Below are 21523 nucleotides of genomic sequence, written 5' to 3'. Positions count from 1 at the left end.
CTCACGTTGTTCGCTGAAAGTTTTTGCAGTAGTTGATTGGAAATAGTTTTAATTTTTGCCTATTTGAATGAAATGAAAATAGTTTTCATTCTTTACATACATAACAACTCACTTTTATCCAGATACAATTGATTGAAAAATCTAATAATTTTGGCACAAATGAGAAATGTTCTCTTTCCATAATATCCATCAAACTATTTGACTCCCGGTATCTAAAGATGGCACTCACTTATCCATAATTGGAATCTAAGCTTAAAGTATCCATTTTGAGCTAAATAGTTAACTGTTCATTCCAATAACATTCGTCGCTCATCTGTAGCTACATTACCGTGCCACAATTAACATAATCAGTAAAATCGGTGGATAGACCTCCTAGGATCGAGTTAATGTAATTGTTAAACCCATTAATTTGACACTCCTCATAGTTTGATATTTTCTGGGATGGTCCTATTATCCTGTAAAACATGCAGCTGAAATAGAAGTTTTTTCAAAAACTTGGGGCGTAAAACCATTCCCATCCCAAAAAGAATGTGAAATACATTTTGCGGACTTATACTTTTACCTATACCCTCATTAAGAACAGACAAATTCTGGAGGCTTTTTAAAGCCTCTCTACTTTTGTAAAGAGGCAAATCGCAAGAAACCTCGAGGAATAAAGTTCCTTGAAATATTATCACTTGCGTCCAACATGGGCTTCTGAGATTCAGACATCCCTCTTAATTTTTTAATGTCATAGCCACGAACCGGTTTCCGATTCCAAAGAAGGGTTATGGTCCTTGCAGATGCGTCCCTGCTCCCTTCCTTGCCCGTTCGTCTGCTGCCTTATGGCCTGGGATATGCTAGTGGGCTTACCCATTGGGGATGATCACGACACCCGCTCACCTTGCTGTGGGGGACCCTCAAAGAGAGATATATCACCCTTAAGAGAGACAGGTTGGCTCCCAGCGAACTATATTCCGCGTCAGTCTATCCTGCAGTCCACTGCTTGACCCCTGGCGTTAACTAACTGCCTCAATCGATGTTACCATAACTGTCTCAGCTTTTTTTCAGAGGATTATGTTAACTGAGCCGTGGCACCAGTCAGTAAAAGATCATATATGACGCAGTATTTGAAAACATTGGGAACACCACCACTAGAATCATGGTCCTGACACGCTCCATTCATGGGAAGAGTTGCTTGCCTTCTCGATGAGTACCATATTCACATTGATGCAAGGGATAATAAATTATAAGAATGGAGGGGTTGTCCGAATGAATCATGAATCATGACATCTCCACTGACCGTGAAGAAGTGACGAGAAATCTATGGAAATACTGACTGTTACAAAGCTCCAGATTTGGTTAGTGCTTCTAACAAAGTTTTCAAACTGGCAGTGAAGACCAGGTTCGAAATATTTGCAAACCCTTCGAGGAACTCCTGAAAAAAGTAATCTTTCTTTCCTAGCGCCAAAAGCAAAAACTAGTACTCCTACCCACACCTAGAAGGTTGGGCCGTAGGAAGAAATCCCAGGTCCGGGGTGAAAATTATACAGAAAAACGGCACCCGGTGTAAAAATTGTATGGGCCTATGGTGAAGAATCCCTAAGATAGAAGCAGGGTGGTATAAGTTTCGAAGTGGCGATAGACTACGATTCGTTCATAGAGGTGACGATCCAGTCCAACATATACGCGAGACAGACTAGATGATCATTGCAAATTCAGGGATTCCCTCTCGTCGTAATATACCAAAAACGCTGCACCAGCTTAGATGCATGCTTTGGAGAAAACAAAGAACAAGGTTTCGGGTGCGCTGACGCTGATCGCCACAACAGCCATCCCGTATTTTCACGGACGGAGTGGGAGGGGAGGGTGGTGTTATGGAACCTTAAAATTGTGATTCTGTCGGCCCAAGAGATTGTTAAATTATAAAAGATGAATATACCAAAACTTCCCAACCAAACGCTCCGCTTATAACGGACAAAATACTCACCTCCAGGAGCGAAGTATGTGTTTCAGAAGGATTTGCAGATTCGGCATAGAAATCCTTAATAAATACCTGATTTAACACCTATAGCTCTACAACAAATCCTAATCTCACCTCCACGACAATGCAAAGCAGCAGACAAGAGAGAGAGAGCCAACGAAGAAAGATTTGTATGCGCCGTAAAACAGACAGTGTGACTAGACCTGTGAATCAAGAGCTACGCAACCGCCTTACAGCTTATTTACAGTATAATATTGTCTTAACACCTGAAATTGATCATCGGGTCAGATTGGAATTACAGCGACAACTACAGCAACATGAAAAGGACTACGAGTTCGGAACTTAGAACGTACGCTCCTTATTCAGAACTGCGCTCACTAAATATGTCGAAAAGTACAACTTGCGAAAAGCACAAGTTATCGGGAAGTGAGGTAGTTTGACCCTCGAACGCTCACAAACGAAAAAAAAAATTTGAACGCAAGACTGCAGTAGAGTATCGCCCACACATCACAGACTACAGACAAATGAATGAAAGAATTGGTGCACCTCGAGTGAACTCTAAATTTTTCAATGTTTGCCTAATCAACGCATATGTTCCAATGGTCGACAAGGAAGACTCAGTAGAACAAGTATACTCGATTTGAGTCAGCCATCGAATAACGTCCGGACAGTACTTGGCGACAGTGCAATGCGGGAAAAGGTACTGGTCTACCGAGAAACTATTACGGTTGATAGTCTATCATATCGACTTATTTCCTTCACCACAGTATCCAAAAGAGACGTGAGATTGATCACGTCCTCATTGAGCACCCTTATGTACGTTCATACTGCAAGGGAAATTGTGACAGCGTCCACTATCTCGTCAAGGGAAGGCATGGATATCGAATAGCAAATAATCAGAGAAGCAGATTTACTCTGGTTATTTTAAGAGTTCTAGAAAATATGTTGAGCCGTTTAAGACGCAAATCCTGTAGACGCTAAACTGACACCAAAAAAAACGATAGCACTGATGTGGAGTTGACAGATGCAATCAAGATGGCTACAAAGAAAGCCATTGGACACGAACCTCAATGCAAAAGGAATAAATAGTTTGACGAAAACTGTCAACAGGCCAAAGATGAGAAAAACGCCGCATATAAACAATATCAGGGGCGACCCTCAAGAGAGAAACATCACAAATACGTAGAATTAAGACGACCCGGTGAGAAGATATGCAGAAGGGTAAAACCAAAGAAATTAATAACGAGATCTGCAGATTGAACGATAATCTTAAGAGGCATGATCCAAAATCTGCTTACAATTTAAAGAGCTCCTCAATGTCACAATACAATTTCCAAACATCGCAGGAGCAGACACCGTTCAGGAGCCTGTCAACACACTACACTCAAACAAGTCAAGGATGGACTCCAAAGACTCCGAAACAACAAAGTGCTAGGCATTTCATCCACCTGCGGAGCTACAAGAAACAAAACAAAATGGTGCACCGGAAAACAAAGATAATAATACATAAAGCTTTGATTTGGTTGGTCCTGTATTACGATGACGAGACGTGGAAGATGAACCCGGCGGGGGAGCAAAAAATTAATGTTTTCGAATTTTCAGTTCTCAGGAGAATCGTAGCCCCAGTGGATTGCGAATGGATTACACTTATTATATGATAAAGCAGAAGCCGACATTCATTTTAAAACCGTAAGCTCCAGTAGGCGAGTCATGTAGATCATACGGATGACAGAAAAATTCCCAGACATCTACTGGAAAACAACGTGGAATGTTAACGAACACTTGGAAACCATGAACCAGATAGCAGGATAGCTGAGGTGATTTCAAACTTAAGAGCAGGGGGACAGGAAACTTCCCTAACTCAACCACATCTAAAATGGAGTGTAACTGAAATACATCGCTTTCGATAGTTGTTAAGCACAGTATGGCGTTCATAGATATGGACTGTCTGTTTGTTCTCCGGAGGCAAATACTTCTAAAAAGCTAAACCCTTCGTTGTTGGCTATCTTAAGCTTATTCAGCAAGTCGCATCAAACAATTAAGATATTTGATTTCTGTCCATCGACGCTGCTCATCGTTTGGCGGAGGATGTTTTGTTGAAGACTTCACGCTATCAAATCGTCTTTATAAGTATGGTTAGTCATAGTAGTACCTAAATCCTTTTGCAGTTACTGAACTTTATATGAGCCTAGACTCGTATTCTGAAGGACATTCAAGGCTCAGAAATAAAAGCACACATACATATTAGAAGCTGGACAATGGGGCTAAAATTTACACTTAATAGTACATGAATTGTACGTCAGGTATACTAGCAAACATCAGCGGCTTTTCGAACAAAGCAGTACTGCTGAGCATTACGATGCCAAGCTGGCAGTCCGGGGCAACGAGATCAATCAACCCAACTGTCGCGCAGTGTCACCATTGTGGAACGACAACACGGTCGAGCCAGTCTACACCAACATCATGAGTCCTTCGTTCAGTCGGCCAGGTTGAAACAGGAAGTGATGGCAGTTTGATATGGTGTTGTTATTTAATGCTGATAACGCTAGTTAGTTGTCGGAACAAATTCGAATGATACAACGCCGCCACTTTTGTCGCAAAGATTTTTCTGCTACCAATAAAAGGACGCATATCTTCATAATCGGGTTTTCCGAATACACTACTGACTTCGATCCGCCTTCCACGACTGAGCCGTTGGTGATAATTATTATGTCTGTTATCCCAGAAAACTTGTGGTAATTTGTCGACTACTCTTTTCTTTCGTGATCAGTAGGCGTCAGAGCCATCTGATATTTACCCAGGGATTGCAAGATGCAGGCATGTGTAGATTTCGGATAACTCCGAGTGCCACGGATGGCATTCGAGCAATACTTAGACAACCCAGTCTTTGAATCAGCAGCAACCAGTTGTTAGCAAAGTTTAGCCACGGCCACCAGACAAATTAAATTCCCTCTATCATCTATCACGCAATGAACCCATCGTACTGAAAATCGCCAGGTCTTACTTATCGTAGTCTTGCAGCACCAAAATGAAACCACACGATTTCTGATATTGTTCCTGGATACGATGCTTCCACGTGGGGTCGAAATGCACTCCTAAATGCTAGACTGTTTATGCTACCTGAGTTGCCACCTCGGATGAGGTTTGTAGGCTGTAGCCAGCCATTTAACGTTCTTAGCGAATACAACTATTCTAGACAACATTGCCAACCACTATCTGCGGAGTTGTGCAAATGCGGTCAGTCAGTCAGTCAGTGCAGTCACTGTGCACGAACTTGCCGATAATTTAAAGCTAGATTGTCCGCAAATGCTTGCGAAACAAATTTTTGCGTCCCCACAGGAGTCAACTTTTCTACTTTCTGGAGCAAATAACTAGGCGAGAGAATCCCTCCCTGTAGGCACCTCTAGAACATTTTGCATCATAAGATTTCCGTACCCAATCTTACTCACTCCAATATGTGAACCCACTTAATTGATATCTGGTCGTTTCCATGCTGCCTTACGGCGTCATAAATCGCTTTCAAAGCACCATATTTGACATCTAAGATGTCAATCAACGTTCCCAAAACCCTATTTTTTCCAGATATCACCTTCTCAATTTTTGCCATAAGCTCGTAGAGTCGTGTCTCTATGGATTTACTTTTCTGGTAGACATGCAATGAAACGGTCACCTAGAAACATATATATCTTTTAAATAGACCTTTTGGTCTTTCCAATCATTTCAACGGAAAATCAGTACAAAGTTCTTTGCATCCATATAGACGCGTTTCACTCTCTGAGAATTGGAATATAGGCATGTGCAAAGTATGAGCGGTATATATTTCGAATTTTTAGACTCAACATATCAACTAGGGCAGGAATGGTGTTAAATGCCTATTCTACTCGATCAGATGGCACTACTTTGCATGTTAAAGTCCAGCCTTTGGGTCGAAGGATGTATATTGTGGTCGACCCTGCGCCCTAATTTTGGACATTGCTGACAAGTACCTTTCAGGCAAATGGTTTGCCGTTTCCTCATCGCTTTTTTGTTAAGTTCTGTAAACGTAAGTTATCCAGCGGCTGACTACATTTTTCACAAGCTTACAGCGGAATTAGATTTCAGAGCTCTGTTGAGAAGCGCCCATGTCACCTTTCTTTGTTTTGTGAAACACGGATCCACCGTGCTGTTTTGCCCTTCTTTGGAATACTGAGTAATTAGCTCTCTTCGGAAGGATCTATAATATTGGGTTGGGGAAAAAGAAATGTCGAATTTATTCAATAGATGACGACACTTAAACATATCTTGTGTTGTACTTATCACATCGGGTTATACTATACGGCGATTTGAAGACGACAATCTGTGCTACAAGTGTCTCTTCGACAGTGTTGTGATTGTACGTTTCAGTCTCAAGTTATAGCGCGTCAACGATGGAGTCCATCAAGCAAGGAATTCGTCATATTTTACGTTATTACTACTTGAGAGCTAAAAATGTAACGAAGGCGGCCGAAAAAAATTGTGAAGTTCATGGGCCCGATACTGTAATGATTCGCACAGCACAGCGTTGCTTTGATTGATTTCGTTCTGGTGTAGTGGATGTCGAAGGCACACCCCTTACTGGTAGGCCAATTGTTGTAGAAACCGATAAAATCGTCGAAATCATTCAAGTAGACCGGCATGTGAGCATTCGCTCGATTGACCAGGAACTGGGTATAGACCATAAAACCGTTTGGAACCATTTGCAGAAGATTGAATTCCAAAAAAGGTGGATGTGTAGGTGCCACACGAGTTAACGCAAAAAAATCTCTTGGACCGAATCAACGCCTGCGATACACTGCTGAAACGGAACGAATTTGACCCATTTTTGAAGCGGATGGTGGCTGGTGATGAAAAATGGATCACGTAGGACAACCTCAAGCGAAAAAGTTCGTTGTCGAAGCGCGGTGAGCCGACCTAAATCATCGCCAAGCCCGGATTGATGGCCAGGAAGGTTTTGCTGTATGTTTGGTGGGATTGGAAGGGAATCATCCACTAAGAGCTGCTCAACTATGGCCAGACGCTCAATTCGGTCCTCCACTATGAGCAACTAGACCGTTTGAAGCAGGCGATTGACCAGAAGCGGCCAGAATTGGTCAATAGGAATGGTGTTGTGTTCCACCAGGACAACGCTCGGTCTCACACATCTTTGATGACCCGCCAGAAGCTACGGAAGCTCGGGTGGGATGTCCTATCGCACCCAGCGTATAGTCTGGACCTGGCACCAAGTGATTACCATCTCTTCCGGTCCATGCAAAACGCTCTTGGCGCATATTTGACTTAAATCGGATAATTCTAAGTATGTTAAATAAAGCGTCAAATTTCGATCACAAATACATTTCTTTTTCCCTAACCCAATATATAACACTAGTTGCGATCAGCTCGTTTGTTTTCTCTGTCAGGCATCAAAACTCTAGCACTCTCCTTGCAACTGTGTTGACTTTTCAGAAACAGAGGAGAATCTTTCCAGCGTTATCACGTTATGCGAGCAGCAGTACTGTCTGAGCCAATCGGCCGTAACTTCACCGACAAAGTTTAACCGTAATTTTGGTAAATACCTAATGATCCAAAACAGAGTCTGATTCTTTACGACGGTACAGCCCTTACAGGTAGGCAGAGTTTCATACAAAGCTGTTCACAGCGGAGGGATTGGCGGTTTTCCAGAGGCGCCGTTTCGCCCGGAGACAGTTTTTCGCCCAAACGCAAGGTTCTTCAAATGCAAGGGCTCACTCACTCACTCACTCAAATGACACCAATTACAGCCTAGGTACTTGTAGAAAGTGTTAATTTCGGATCGTTCATTGGTTGGATTGGTCACAATTGAATTGCCTATGGCAGTTTTAATCTTAACTCAGATTTTCCATCGATGAGACTAGCTTGTCATGATCGAAGTTTGATTTTGTTTTAATTTAGATCGAAGTTTGGTTTTACATTTTTTACTTTTGCTTTGTCCTGTATGTTTCATAATTGACTATCATGGTCTTTGTTTCACCTTTGTTATGAGGTTCTTCAAAAAGAAGTAAATGATAGTACGCACAGAAGATAAAGGAAAAGATTTCTGTGAAACTCCACCGTTCATGAGAACCCTGTGCATGCTTAACTTTCTCACCAGCGGTATGGGCTATCTTCTTTTTCGGCCACCGGTACCAGGGTACTTGTCAGTCTCAAAAATATACGACGAATCACCCTGTCTATTCCAATGAATCAGTCGCACTATCCACTGCAAGAAAATCCACTGATAAGCCAAGAAGTAGACCTAATTGCCAACCGTTTCCCGCAAGAGCCGTTAGATTGCAAAGCGAGCGTTATAGGTACATTTTTAGCAATTACTACCATGTGTACACCTTTCGACAGATTTAACTGCTGACTGTAGACAATAAATCATTTGCGCGATAATTCCAAACAATGATGAATCGGCAAACTGAATACGAGATAAGGCGAATTACGTTATCAAAAGAAATTCATCAAAAATGCTATCACTGCTATCAAAAGAAGTAAAGCATTGCTTATCGCATTTGATGCTAACAGAGAAATACTCTGTAGATGATTAATTTAAGGACTTTTCCTCGGGGAAAACAAAGACCAATTAACTAGAGCAGTGATTGCAGCTTGCAATTGTGATTGCGTCTTAGGCAAAGTAGCTCGCATAATATCTATCACTATCAAGAGTGAAGGAATAAAGCGCGAATTTTAGCGGTTATGACCACAAAGCGTGTTCACGTGAGGTGCGAATTGAAGCATTTTCCACTTAATCATCATGATCGAAGCCATAATGTACAAATGAGCAGGCGATGGAGCATATTTATTTACCTTTCCCATCTTGATTTCCCAAAATGAATTCGGCAATAACAATTTTCGCAATTTCAACCACAAGACGATCAGAGCGTTTGAAGGAAGTGCTGACCAGCATCACCGCAAAGAAAGTGCCTCAAATAATCAACTAACGTTTTGCTATCTCTGCGGAGCTAGCTTCTAACAAAGTACCTTTGGCACTATGAGAAAAATCCAGCAAATCATTCTATTCACCAACTAATTAAGTAGGCCGCGGCAATTACTTGCGAATAAAGAATCTGAAAGGAAGGAAGGTGAGCAAAAACAGTCCGTCTGGTATCTACATACGCAGCACGTAGACCCCACGGAATGTCGACTAATTACACGATCTTAAGATCGTAGCGCAAATGATGATCATCTAGAAATCAAAGAATTGCAGCCACAAAGACACCACAATGTGTGTTCGTGGCTACGCAGCAGAAAGTACGTGTGGAACCATAATTGTATTTGAAAAGGTAGAAAGTATTTAAAACACTTACCGCTTTTTTCGTGGTTCCTTTTATCTACTATCTACTTGGGCTAGATTCGGAGATAGGCTCGTAAGACAGAGTAATGCGAAATTGAAGCATATTAAAAAATAATATGGCTGGAGAGGTTTTTTCTCCTCTTTGGGTGAAAGACGCTTTTGAAAGTCTTACAAGGTATGGGCGTTCCACAGAAGTGTATTCTAAAGAGCGCCCAGACATTTGTATCTGTGAAATCAAAGATCTAAAAGCTGTGATAAATGTGTAGGAGCAGATAGAGTTGAAACCATGCCTTTGTTCTTATGCTTGGGATAGAAACAAACCGTAATATGTACATTCTGCATCATGACGAAAGGAAAAAGTAAGAAAGGGCATAGTAACCCAATTATTGAATCTCATACAATTAAAATTGGAATGCATTTCAGGTCGGATTTCTTTCTTCCTATTATGGTTTTTGTACGGTACTTCCGTAGCTCGTCTAATGGATCATTTCACTTGTAATTGATCCATGAAATATCGATAAAATTGCTCCGATCAAAGATGGTCTGAGATGAATTAGTCTGGGCTTTCGGAATTCGCCTCTCGTTACAGATGATGATTCTCACAGGTCGCGGCTCTAAGGTCATAGGAGTGTTTCGTCATGATCAATTTGACGCTTGATGAATCTTAACAGGCGATAGATACATCATAGATGTGGTACCACGTCTATTGTTTTTGCTGACGTCTACGATGATTTGGAAATCTTTCACGCTTCCGCTGGTATGATACGGATTGCAAGGTTTGTTGACGGTCGGATGGCGATAGTTTGAATGTAATTCATTCGAAATTTCATCAAACTGTCGTACAATGTGACAAGACATATATGAATAGTAATTTATAGCGTGATGAAAGTTATTCTCCGACTACATTTACTTCAACCGTTTTATTTTACTTTTTTAATATATAATTGGGAATAGTTTAATTTCATGGTCCAGTATTTCAGGGATCAGCTGCTCTTTTCTAAGATGCCTTGACAAATCTAACGGAACATTTAGGCAAACATCTTGTATATTTCATAAAATTCAATCTACTGAAAATAACCTCGAAATCGATTTCAAATGCTGGAAAGAAGGAAGTGCCACTGTAGTCACATATAGTAGTAGATTATCAAACATCTTTTTAGTTTTGACATAGATGGTTCTCAGCCCGTTTGATGAAGGAGGAGGGAAAAGTCACTGCAGCCTGAATAACTATGTAATACAAAGGCGCCTCAAGGTGCAGGTGCTAAGGTTGCGGTGCGGTGTTAAGGCGGATAGGTGATGGTCCACTGAGATAGGAAATGAGAATTCATTCAAAAGATTCTTTGTTGTCGTAGAAATTTGTATAATAGACTAGTAACCTGCAATTTTCATCAACGGATTATGATTGGAATCTGGAATGTGCGAAAGCTCTTCGTCCGCGGTATAAAAGTACCCCAAACTGCGTACTTGCTCTAAATTCCATAGAAATGCCGGTGGTATAGCTTGGCCGTTGTGAGATTGAATGAGGTGCGAGCACTCCTCTCCTTCTTCTACCAATGCATGATTGTACTTTATCAGTACTTTATAGTGCACTGCAATGATTTAAGACAAGGAAGACACAGACATTTTTCAGTCAAGAATTATGAACAACTAAGCTATCCAGAATGGCTGAATAAAACATAACGTTGAAATCTATTGACATTCATCTAATTCGGGGACCACTAGAGAAGCAAATATAAAGGTATAATGTTCTTGAGTACCGCTGTCTTGCTGGCCTGAAGCCAGTCGATGGAAAACTGTCAGACTGTCGGACGGTAGTCTTTTCATGACAAGATTTTGTGATAACTTAGTCAGGGTAAACTGACTAGGTTGCCCATTTTCGAGACCCGAACGCTTCCTACTACTCTGCTAAGACTCGATATGCCAGAAAAGTCGCGCCCGGTTAGATATGCAGATGCTGTTGTGGCGTTGATTGCCGGACGTGTTGTCGAACAGGCGCAAAACAGATTTGGCATATTAATGCTACTTGGGGCATTACTGAATCGGGAGCATGGAGTGAGTATGTGTTTGAGGTAAGGGGAGGCAAAGCCTCTGAACACTCTCCCCCGTCTAAAGGAATATCCTGGATTCGTTTATGTATCGCAGGATTTCCATTAGTAGATGGGATGCTATTCGCTACAGTTATGGCACATCAGCACAAAAAATCTCATGTCCGATGCGCCCATAGGCGGGGCATTCACACACAAAATATTCCGCGAATTCTGTTTCTTCATTACAGAATCATATTGTATTATATTGGAGAATTCCTGTTCTGAACATATGTCCAACTAATGAATTATGGCCAGTCAGAATGCCCACAATACTTCTACAAGTATTCTTGCTTTTGGACAGGATAAACTTTGAAGCATGTTTCTGGTTCTGACAAGAAAAGTTCAGTGTGTTTAACAACATTAAGGCTGAGCCACCTGTTATAATGAGCATTGAGAGCATCATTAGGTAATGCTGGTTCCGATCCGAGTATGGGGGAAATTGAATTCTCTTTTACAAAAGCAATTGAGATTCCTCTACATCACAATGACCAGGAATTGAGAGTAGTTTCACCGTATTGAATTTAGAAAGAGAGTTCAATCGATACCTACATTCCTGAACGATCTTTAAAGTGATCAAAGGGCTGCTCAACTCCTCAATACAGCTTGACTATCGTTTCAGATTGCGATACGCCTGCCCTTCAACCGCTCGTCAATCATCCAGGTTGCCGCTCATAGGATCGCAAACGATTCGACCTGAAAGACCGTTGTATGTTGTCCCAAGGGGAAAGCCCATTTCCCGTTTTTATTCAAGAGGTAGACTCCTACTTCAGAACCCTACTTTTTTTGAGCCATCGGGGAAGACGTCAGTATATCCAGTCACGAATTCTTCTGGTTCGTACCAGTTTTTTCTTTCTTTCAAGATAACTTCATATTTTCGACGAAACAGTTATATGGGAATTCGCGTATCAGAAAGCATTGCGAAAACTGGATTCAGTTCTCCCAATAACTATTCCAATGCCCCCACCCCCCCAACCCGAACTCCATTATTTCCCATAGATCTAATCGGATTAGTCTATGAGCTGCTCTCAAAGCACTGCATTGAATAAATATATCCTGGGGCTGCAAATTGATTAATGCATTTAGAGCTGCGCCGGATGCCGTGCTCATGCCACCGGTAATACCCATACACACAGTTCTTTGCAGAGCGGCCAGTTTACGGTGAAAACCTCGTTGTCTCTCCTTAACCCACCACCTACAGATGCATGTCGGGGCAAGGAGTCGCTTACCCAGCCCATAAGCTGTGAGAGATCGTTTCAGCTTTTCCTCGACATGCTTGTTCCAATAAAGCTTCTTGTCTAGAATAACTCCCAGATATTTCACTTCTTCGGAGAGTTGAAGGTTTGTACTCCTCATCTCTGGAAGGCAAATTCTATTCAGTTTCCTCCTTTCTGAAAGTAATACCATTGTGGCTTTATTTAGAATTACAGAAAGTCCATGCCTGAAGCACCAACTGTTAATCAAATAAACGGCACGTTGTGTATTTCTACATAGCGTTCCGAGATCTCGACCTACAACTTGCAGAGCCACGTCATTCGCATAAGCTTGAGCGTGTATTAGCAAGTGTATTAGTTCGTATAGTAATAAGCCTGCCCACATACTCCACAGAAGTGCAGAAAGCACCACTGCTCGTCGCTCCTGTTATTAGGTAGCGATCAACACCGACTTCACCACACATAAATCTCTTCGCTAGCATAGCGTAGATCCACTTAATTAAACTGTCGTCAACATCATACTCTCTGGCGGTATCACAGAGTTTTTGAAAGAACACTCAAACGTCCCTTTAATGTCCACAAACACCACCATCGCGTACTCGCCTTTCAGAGTTGCGTCCTCTATCTTTGGAACCAAAAAGTCAAGGGCTGACTCACAGGACTTTCCACGATGGTAAGCATGTTGGTTTTCATCTAGTGGATGTTGCCTAAGCGGATTCTCGCGAATGTGATACTCAACCAGTCTCTCCACACATTTCAGGGATTTACCTGAAGTTCCTTGGATTTGAATAGTCATCTTTCCCAAACTTAGGTATGAGGACTACTTTGTCCTTCTTTCAAAGAGGAAGGCATGTAGTCCAAAGCAATACATCCTCGAAGTACTAAGTGCTCTATACCCTTCTTTAACATGGCTAAATAGATGCCATCCATGCCAGGAGCTTTAAAATATTCAAAGGACAATATAGCAGCTCTCGCCTTTTCATTGGTAACAATCGCTCTCGCAGTGTCCCAATTCCCCTTGCAACACCTTTGTGTCGAAAGGGTCGCAGAAATTACCAATTCTCTTCCTCCCACTTTTGAGACTTATTCTCCTGGGTGGTGTACTTCCAAGAATAGTGAGATTAAGGTTTTTAATGTTACCTGCATAAGATTCGGAATTCACGATTTGCTTATTGTTTGTTTTGCAATGGGATTGTGAAAGACCCCCATCACACCTTTTTTTCGTGTAGAAAGTGGGATGGAATTCGTCAACTACTGTATTTAAACTCTCTCTCTGTACAGCATTGTAGGGGTGATGCTGACGATTGCTAACAGGTGGAGCCGTGTTGCGCTTTACGTTCGGCTTCTTCTCGTTTCAAAGAAGATAGAGTTCGACCGGTGGAGGGGCCGCATGGTAGGCGATTCCTTGAACTAACATTTTCCTTCCTCCTCTCCCCTCCCGTGAAAGGAATTCCCTGAGACGGGAGAGCTCGGGTGCTAACCCGAAGTAATGTGACAAACGATTCCAGGCTAGCTCTCTGACAATGCCGGGGTATTTAGTTGTTAGTCCGACAGCGTGCCGTTGCGGGAGTCCAACAATATATGCGTAAACGCCTTCACCTATTCTACTCCCCGTCCCCCCCAAAAAATGTTCGAGGCCAACTAAAAGCAGGAGAATCCCTTTGGAGACCTTCCACCAACAATAATTTTCTTACAGAAAGTAATCTGTGACACTAAAGTAAATGCCTGTTGGGGACTATTATCTTCAAGCCCATGACCCATGATATTGGCATAATGGGAAAAATATCTCGAACTTTGCAGACTACCTTTTTTCCGAAGTACACAGTTGTAACGTCAACACCAAAACCGAAAACATTCTTCTTGGCAAGGAAGATATTAGCGAGATTTGAAGAAAGAATCCGCTAGGGAATCAACACTTCTCCTTATAAAAAGGTCGGTTAGCTATGGATAAAACTTAATAGGTAGGCTGCGGTGTTCGGGGCACAGGTGAAAATAATCCAATTCGAAAAGTCTACAGAGGCAAAGTCTATGACACACCATGCTTTAGATGGAGCGGTGAGGTTGGCCAAATAGCTGGTAATAATATGGATTTGGTAGAAGTTAGCATAAAGTCGGGATGTAAAAAATGCTTTACTAAGATAGGCCTGTATCGATCAGTGGCTACAGCGTTACAGCGTTGATAATGCTGACTAGAGGAAAGCTTTTTAGTAACCTCAAATTGGAAGTTAGCTATCTTGGCCTGGGAAGACATTGAGTTAGGGTTCCGACTTCTTTTTTCAAAATATATTTAATTGACAAGATTCGGATAGGTGGAGAAACTGTAATTAGGCTTCTTATTCTCACTTGAAGAACGAATAATTTTCTGAAAATTCACGCAAACAGAAGATATTAACTCTGTTGCTCACCGAGGCATTTATCAAAGACAATTCCTATTGACCCTTATGTCTCATTAAATCCGAAATATAGGCCAACATAATGAAGCAGCAAAGCAGGAGAATGAAAAAACTCTGATTGGTTAGTTAGATGCGAGGTATACTCGAAATACTCGAAAGATTAGAGACACACAAGTCTTCATAATTTCTCCACCCATGCAATATAAAGGTATAAGAACTTGAACTCCACGTGGATTACTATTGTAGGAAGGTAACATACTACCTAGAAATTGGGTATATACTTACAATCATGAGCAAAGGACTTTAAGGCCAGTGAAGAAGATGGGAACTTGGTAATTGGATTGACCTCTTGGAAAGGACCACGTATCACTAACTGTCGACGTTGTGCTCTACCCAGCTGGTCGATTTTTTCGCCTTTCACTTAGTATCATTTCAACCTCTTTCCGTTTTTAGCAAATTGATTAAACTTATAAGGTGAACCTCTCCTCCCCACTCCTTCCCCGCTTCTTTATCTTCACTACATAAAGAGGATGGAATCAAAAACCTTCCATTATCCCCTTTTACGTCAGGGCAAGTACAAGCGCAAAGTATTATATGTCAGACCAGTAAGATCACTGCAAATATTGGTATCTAATAATCAAACGATAATAGAAACGATTCCATCAACGTCAAGCGGCAGGGATTGCCCCTCTCCATAAGAAACATTACTGCTTTCTTCTTTTCTTCAAAGAAGTTCAAATGCACACTAAAGAATGTATAAGAAATTTTTAAAATTTGTTCCATTAATAAAGACTCCGGATTCGAGTGCTCCAAGCATCTGTAGCAATTTTAAAAAAAATCCATCTAAAATATCAAAAGATCTGCCTCAAATATACGATGAGATTGCATTTTGACTATGCACTGACACCTGTTTATTACAGCACTTGGGAAATGCTTGGCCTGAAAATCGTTCCGCATTAAAAAATCGAAAGAAGTTAATTTTACCCCTAAATTGAAAAGAATATTATTTTGAATGTGAAAGTTAATTAACAATAGGGTTATGGGTGATTGTTACGTGAGCGAAAATTGCGTTAAATCATAAACGTGAAATTTAATTTCAGTTGGGTCAAACAGAGAAGAAATAGATTTCCTTTAGTGAATTCACTCCCAAATCATGAGAAATTGGTTAAACCGTTAATTTCCCCCAAAGTGTTAACCCAAACTTGGAACCCATACGCTCTTACCTTATTGCGTGCTTCTTGGGGTGTATCATCATCGGAGTTGAATCCCCGAAACGAATCACATCTCAGCCCCATCAGGATACTTTTCTTTGACTTGATTGCTGCTGCAGCTGGGTACACCTTTTGATATCAAACAATCACCAATCGATACGGGGAGCACATATAACATAACAAAGAAACACCAAAAAACGAAATTAGAACATATTCACACACACTCGTAACTGCTTTATCTTGTTAGATAAACATTAGTAACAATTATCCACGAGGGATCACTTCGCAACCAGATTGAGACCAAATTCGGAGCATTTGTCATACAAAAGCCACCCTCTTTTCGGAACAATTACGCACCTCATGAGAACCAAACCCGTGACACCGCGAACCTCGGTGTAATCGGCGAACATCTAAACCGATCAGCGACTACTGAGCAAGGTGCACGCACATGAGCACCTAACCATCCTCAAGTAGTTGAAGTAGTTGATTTTGATTTCTTTATGCGCGTGAAAGTTTTTTTTATTGATTGAAAAGATCTTTTTATCTTTCTATTTCTATTTAGCACAATTCGAAATCGGAAATGATAAAAACCGTGTCATGTACTGATCGTAATGCGGCATTGATGTCAATATTGTGCTACCGCAGACGAGCGACGTTCATTTCTACTGAACTGGACGCACCTTTTTCCACATACGAAGCGTAGATACGTTTTGACCGGGCACGAATTGTGTGCAATTATTCCGGGTAGATAATTTTTATTCATAGAAAGATTATTCGTATTCAAATGCGATTCGGTTAACCCGTGTTTGTTCGAGAGCTTATTTTTATTCGTATCTACTTCAAAAGTGAACAGCTGCTTCCGTAGATTGGTGAGAACAGATACGGTATATAGATTTTCTAGAAATCGAGCAATCTGCTAAACACAGAGGTTATATGAATATGTTGGGTTGGTAACAAATTAATTGCGGGTTTCTTGGATGGCTTCTTTTCAAAATATCTCTATTATGATAGGACCTTTTCTCTACTATCTAGCAAGCTGGTTGTAGTCCTTGATCTTTACAAACATTTGGCTTTTTATCTGTCGATTTAGTGACTGGTACCGCCAATTTAGTGACTGGCGCCGCCAATTTAAAAAGAAGTTATAAGTGGGAAGCTCGAAGCTTCAGATATGAAAGGTTCTGTAGATTTTTTTAAGAGTCCCTGGACGCAAGATAATATAATTCAATTCAAAATCCACATGGAAGAGACGAGGAAACAATTATGAAGCAAAGGCTCGGAACACCAGTATTGCTCGTCGTTATGGCTCGACCATAACTTGACTACTACGGCGTCTAACGCTACAAGTGAAATCATGCAAGAAGCGGACTTCTTCAAATGTATTATAGTTATACGATGCTGAAAGCACTATCACTACATAGGTGCGCAACAAGAAGACGGCGTATTGCTTGGATTTGTATGATGGAAGAAGGGGTGAAGCTCTGGGAGTGGACTGCCTCTCCTCTAGGATAATGTGTGGCTTTCCAGGGGCCGACCTATCTCCTCTGAGAGTAAGCTGCCTCTCCTCTAGGGTACTGTATGGCTTAAGCTGCCTCTCCTCTAGGGTACTGTATGGCTTTCCAGGGGCCAGACCTCTCGTCTTCTAGACCGTTAATGAGGTGTGATAGCCACACCCTGGTGACCTGGTGAGCCTACTGTTAACAGAACCCTACAGATCTAGACTGGGGGGAAGAACAACACGGTTACCATCCAGGTTGATAATCGTGAGGTCGTCTCAAAATCGGTTGTCAAATACCTGGGGGTGATGATCGATGCCAAGCTGAGTTTCAAGGGACACTTGGATTATGCGCGAGAGAAGGCAGCAAATGCCAGCTCATCCCTTGCAAGGATGATGCCTAACGTGGGAGGGCCGAAGTATAGTCGCAGGCTACTCATCGCGGGAGTGGTGAGGTCGATCCTGCTATACGCGGCCCCTGTCTGGGCGGGAGCGTTGAACTACGCTGTCTTCCGGAGGAAGATATGTTCGGCATACCGGCCAATTGCGCTAAGGGTGTGCAGCGCATTTAGGACGGCGTCGACGGAGGCAGTGTGTGTTATCGCAGGAATGATCCCTATAGATCTTCTAGCGAGCGAGGCACACTGGCTCTACGAAAAACGGAAGGCAAATCCAGCCGAGGTGAATGCGGATTTCCGAAAAGCCATCAGGAGAGAGTTGTGTGGCAAGTGGTAACAACGATGGGATAACTCCGACAAGGGCAGGTGGACCCATACATTGATCCCGTGTATCGAGAAATGGGTCAACCGAAAGCACGGAGAATTGAATTACCACCTGACACAGTTCCTTACGGGACACGGTGGCTATAGGAAGTACTTGCATCGCTTCGAGTTGGACGAGTCTCCCAACTGTCCTGAATGCGGTGCTACACTCGGGCACCCGGAGCACGTTATGTTCTATTGTCCCAGATTTCTGGAGCAGAAAAGGAGGTTGAACAGCATCTTAGGGGCGGACATCGAGCCCTCCAACCTGGTGGAAGAGATGTTGAAGGAAAACTGAATGGCGGTAAATGAGGCAGTAGCCGTGGTGCAGACAAAACTCCTGGAGTTGGATCGAGCTCGGAAGGCGGCGCGACGGAGACGTGACATGGACGAGCTGGTATAGCGAACCAGAGCCTCCCCCGCGAAGTAATACTTCACGGTGGTCCCGCGGGGAGGGGCGGAAGAGTGGGGATGGTTTTAGTGGGTGTGAATCCCACACATTGCTGCAACCTGGCGCAGCAGCGTCTTTCTAAGATTTCCACCTCCATCCATAAGAAAAAAAAAAGATCTAGACTGGGGTGTCGAAAAACACCTCCCCCAATCCAGGATGTAACGCAAACCATGCCCATTAGATATTTTGCAGTCGGGGGTAACTGACTATATTCGAACGCAGCCTCACTGATACCTGGTCGCCTCAGTGAGTAAGCTTGACCTAAACATGCTCCGAAATACTGAGAACCAGGGGATTACACCCAAGAAGGGAGAAGCCGCAGTAGATCCAAGGTCAACATTGGTATACTGCCAGGAAAAACGCCAACAAAGATTGCTGCTGAAAAAGCAGGGACATTCAAAAGCACGTTTGAGTGGCCCATGTGCTTAATGGTACCTGTGTTATTTGAAGGAAGGCCTGAAATCAGAACACACTTTTAAGAAGGCCCAGGACAGACCTAAGCCATCTCTATCGGAGGCAAGAAAGCGGGGAGCAGCGAAGATTAGCCGGCATAAGGGGAATGCTCCCAAAAAAATCCAAACCTGAACTCAGGGTAAATCAGGGGTGGAGACAGGAATCAGGAAGCCCGCCATTAGCTAAGCTAGTGCGGTCAAGGGCATTCGACTGACCATACTGACAAAAATGTTTCCCGAGCAAAGCTTCGCTTGCGAGGAGCAGGAAACTATCGAAGACCTTGTTGTCAGATAGATGTGCAATGGATGGACTGCGAGACGTGTGTTCACCAGGATACGTTTTCGACCAAGTCACATACTGATGGACTGCGCCACGGAGGAAACTGCAGTGTGATGTTGCCAGTCCACTGATAGTTCCTCTTTACCTTATGTGATGTTGCCAGCCCACTGATAGTTCCTCTTTACCTTACTTTCTCTTTAAATGAGTTTATGGAAAGTCGGAGCAGCTAAAATGCCAAACTCCAGGCTAACCGGCTCTGGGAGCAGCAATTGCTTGGACTCCACAGAATAAAACATGTAGTGTGAGCCTGGGAGCAGCAATTGCTGAACTCCACAAGAATTAAAACAGGTCGTGATTATCTTTGATAGTTCTGATGAACTATATTTTTCGCAATTCATGTTTCCTATTTTATACAAAATTTATATATACTTAGGCCTGTACTTTTAGATACATATGAAAGTACGTAATATGAGAGAAAATGTTACGTAGTAAGCAATGATAATGTGGATAAGTTTTACAGTATTTTACAGCAGAGTCGCTTAGGACCATAGTTCCTAAATTGCCAGATTGGGAAGGAGCAGAATTGTCAATATATACTGGGGATGATATAGCAATAGCACACATGGTGGCAGTGTTTCTCTCGAAAGCCGCAATAATAGAAACGAAAGATCTCATGGGCCTCCTAATTGCTCAGAATAAGGATCCCCATTCACGATTATAGTCTTCAGAAGCAAGGTGGAGAGCGAAGTCAGACTCCTCATGATCGGAGCAGATGACCGATCTCTGGAAGCAATTAGACGACGGAGTTGCCATATCAACTATCGATTTCGCAGCATACCTGTACACGTGCACAGTGGAAAGCTGAGGAAAGACACCTCGGAGGAGACGCCGGGTGAAAAACATACCGAGGTCCCCGAAGAAATCTCGGAAGCAAAAGAGGCGGAAACGACCGGATCAGTCAAGAAAGTAGACCTGCTACTTCGTGTAGAGCAGAAGCTGGACGAAATAGACCTAGATCTTCTAGGGCTTAGGGTGGACAGCGACACACAGGAAAACGCTAAGTCGGGGGAGGAGGGTGATACTCCGATAGTAAAGAAGATTCCCAAATAATAACGGAGCCAATGGCCAGCACTAAGGTAGCCGAGTTAAACATCCACCAAGCGAAATCTGCATATGCGGAATTGCAAGAGCAAATTTCAAGGAGAATATTGGAATAGTGCTTGCTCAGGAGCCCTGGGGGCAGATTCGCGGTCTGCAAGGAGAAAGCATGCAGATAATTTGGGATCCCTCTTCCGACAAACCAGGCGCGTGCATCATTCTAAAACGTAACTTAAAACATATATGTCTTTCAGAATTCCCGACCGGGGATCTTGTGGCTATCTAAGTCTCACTTGAAGCCGAGAGGAGCACTCAAGTAACAATTCTGGCATCGGGCTACATCTGGTCCTACCGGAGCTGGTCGCTAAAAACGCGATTCTCAACCTAGTGATAGCAACGTATATCTACAAAACTATCCCCATGTCAACTCAAAGGTCCACCTAAACAGCGCATAGTCTACGTGAGTTCGTTTCACCTTTCCTCTACATATTTCTTTCAAAACAGCTTCTTATCTAGAGTAACGCCTTAATATTGAGTTGAATAGTCAGGACTTTGGTATGAAGACTACCTTAACCTTCTGCCAAGAGCACCAGCTCTCGCGTTTTGATTGGTAACTACTACTCACAATGCTCCGATTTCCCTTGCAACACCTTTATGTTGAAAAATTCGCAGAAACCGCTAATTCACTCCCCCTCTCTCCCATTTCTGTCACCTATTCTCCCGGAGTCAGTACTGACTTCTTGAGTTCGTGAAACTTCCACACGGTTATCTAAGAGATTCCATTTTGTCCGACACATCCTTGCACAGCCTTGAAG

General features: G+C 42.5%; 1 protein-coding gene across 3 annotated transcripts in view; it reads right to left on the bottom strand.

The window, feature by feature from the left end:
* LOC119655043 (nostrin) overlaps positions 1–21523 on the bottom strand; it is a 244130-nt gene that overhangs the window by 108539 nt on the left and 114068 nt on the right. Inside the window, exons 1-2 of one of the 3 annotated variants that reach the window (XM_038060727.1) lie at positions 16532–16757; positions 16187–16303 (exon numbers count right to left, since the gene is read on the bottom strand). The exons of 1 other annotated variant lie outside the window; for it this stretch is intronic. In XM_038060727.1, coding sequence (XP_037916655.1) covers positions 16187–16258 — 72 coding nt within the window. In that variant the 5' untranslated portion in view covers positions 16259–16303; positions 16532–16757. Of the gene's footprint in view, positions 1–16186; positions 16304–16531; positions 16758–21523 lie in introns of those variants that run through there. One more of the 3 variants, XM_038060726.1, reaches the window with a different exon arrangement.

The sequence above is a fragment of the Hermetia illucens genome, chromosome 4, assembly GCF_905115235.1.
Source record: "Hermetia illucens chromosome 4, iHerIll2.2.curated.20191125, whole genome shotgun sequence".
Taxonomy (NCBI): Eukaryota; Metazoa; Arthropoda; class Insecta; order Diptera; family Stratiomyidae; genus Hermetia; species Hermetia illucens.
This window is presented reverse-complemented; position numbering and strand designations above follow the sequence as displayed.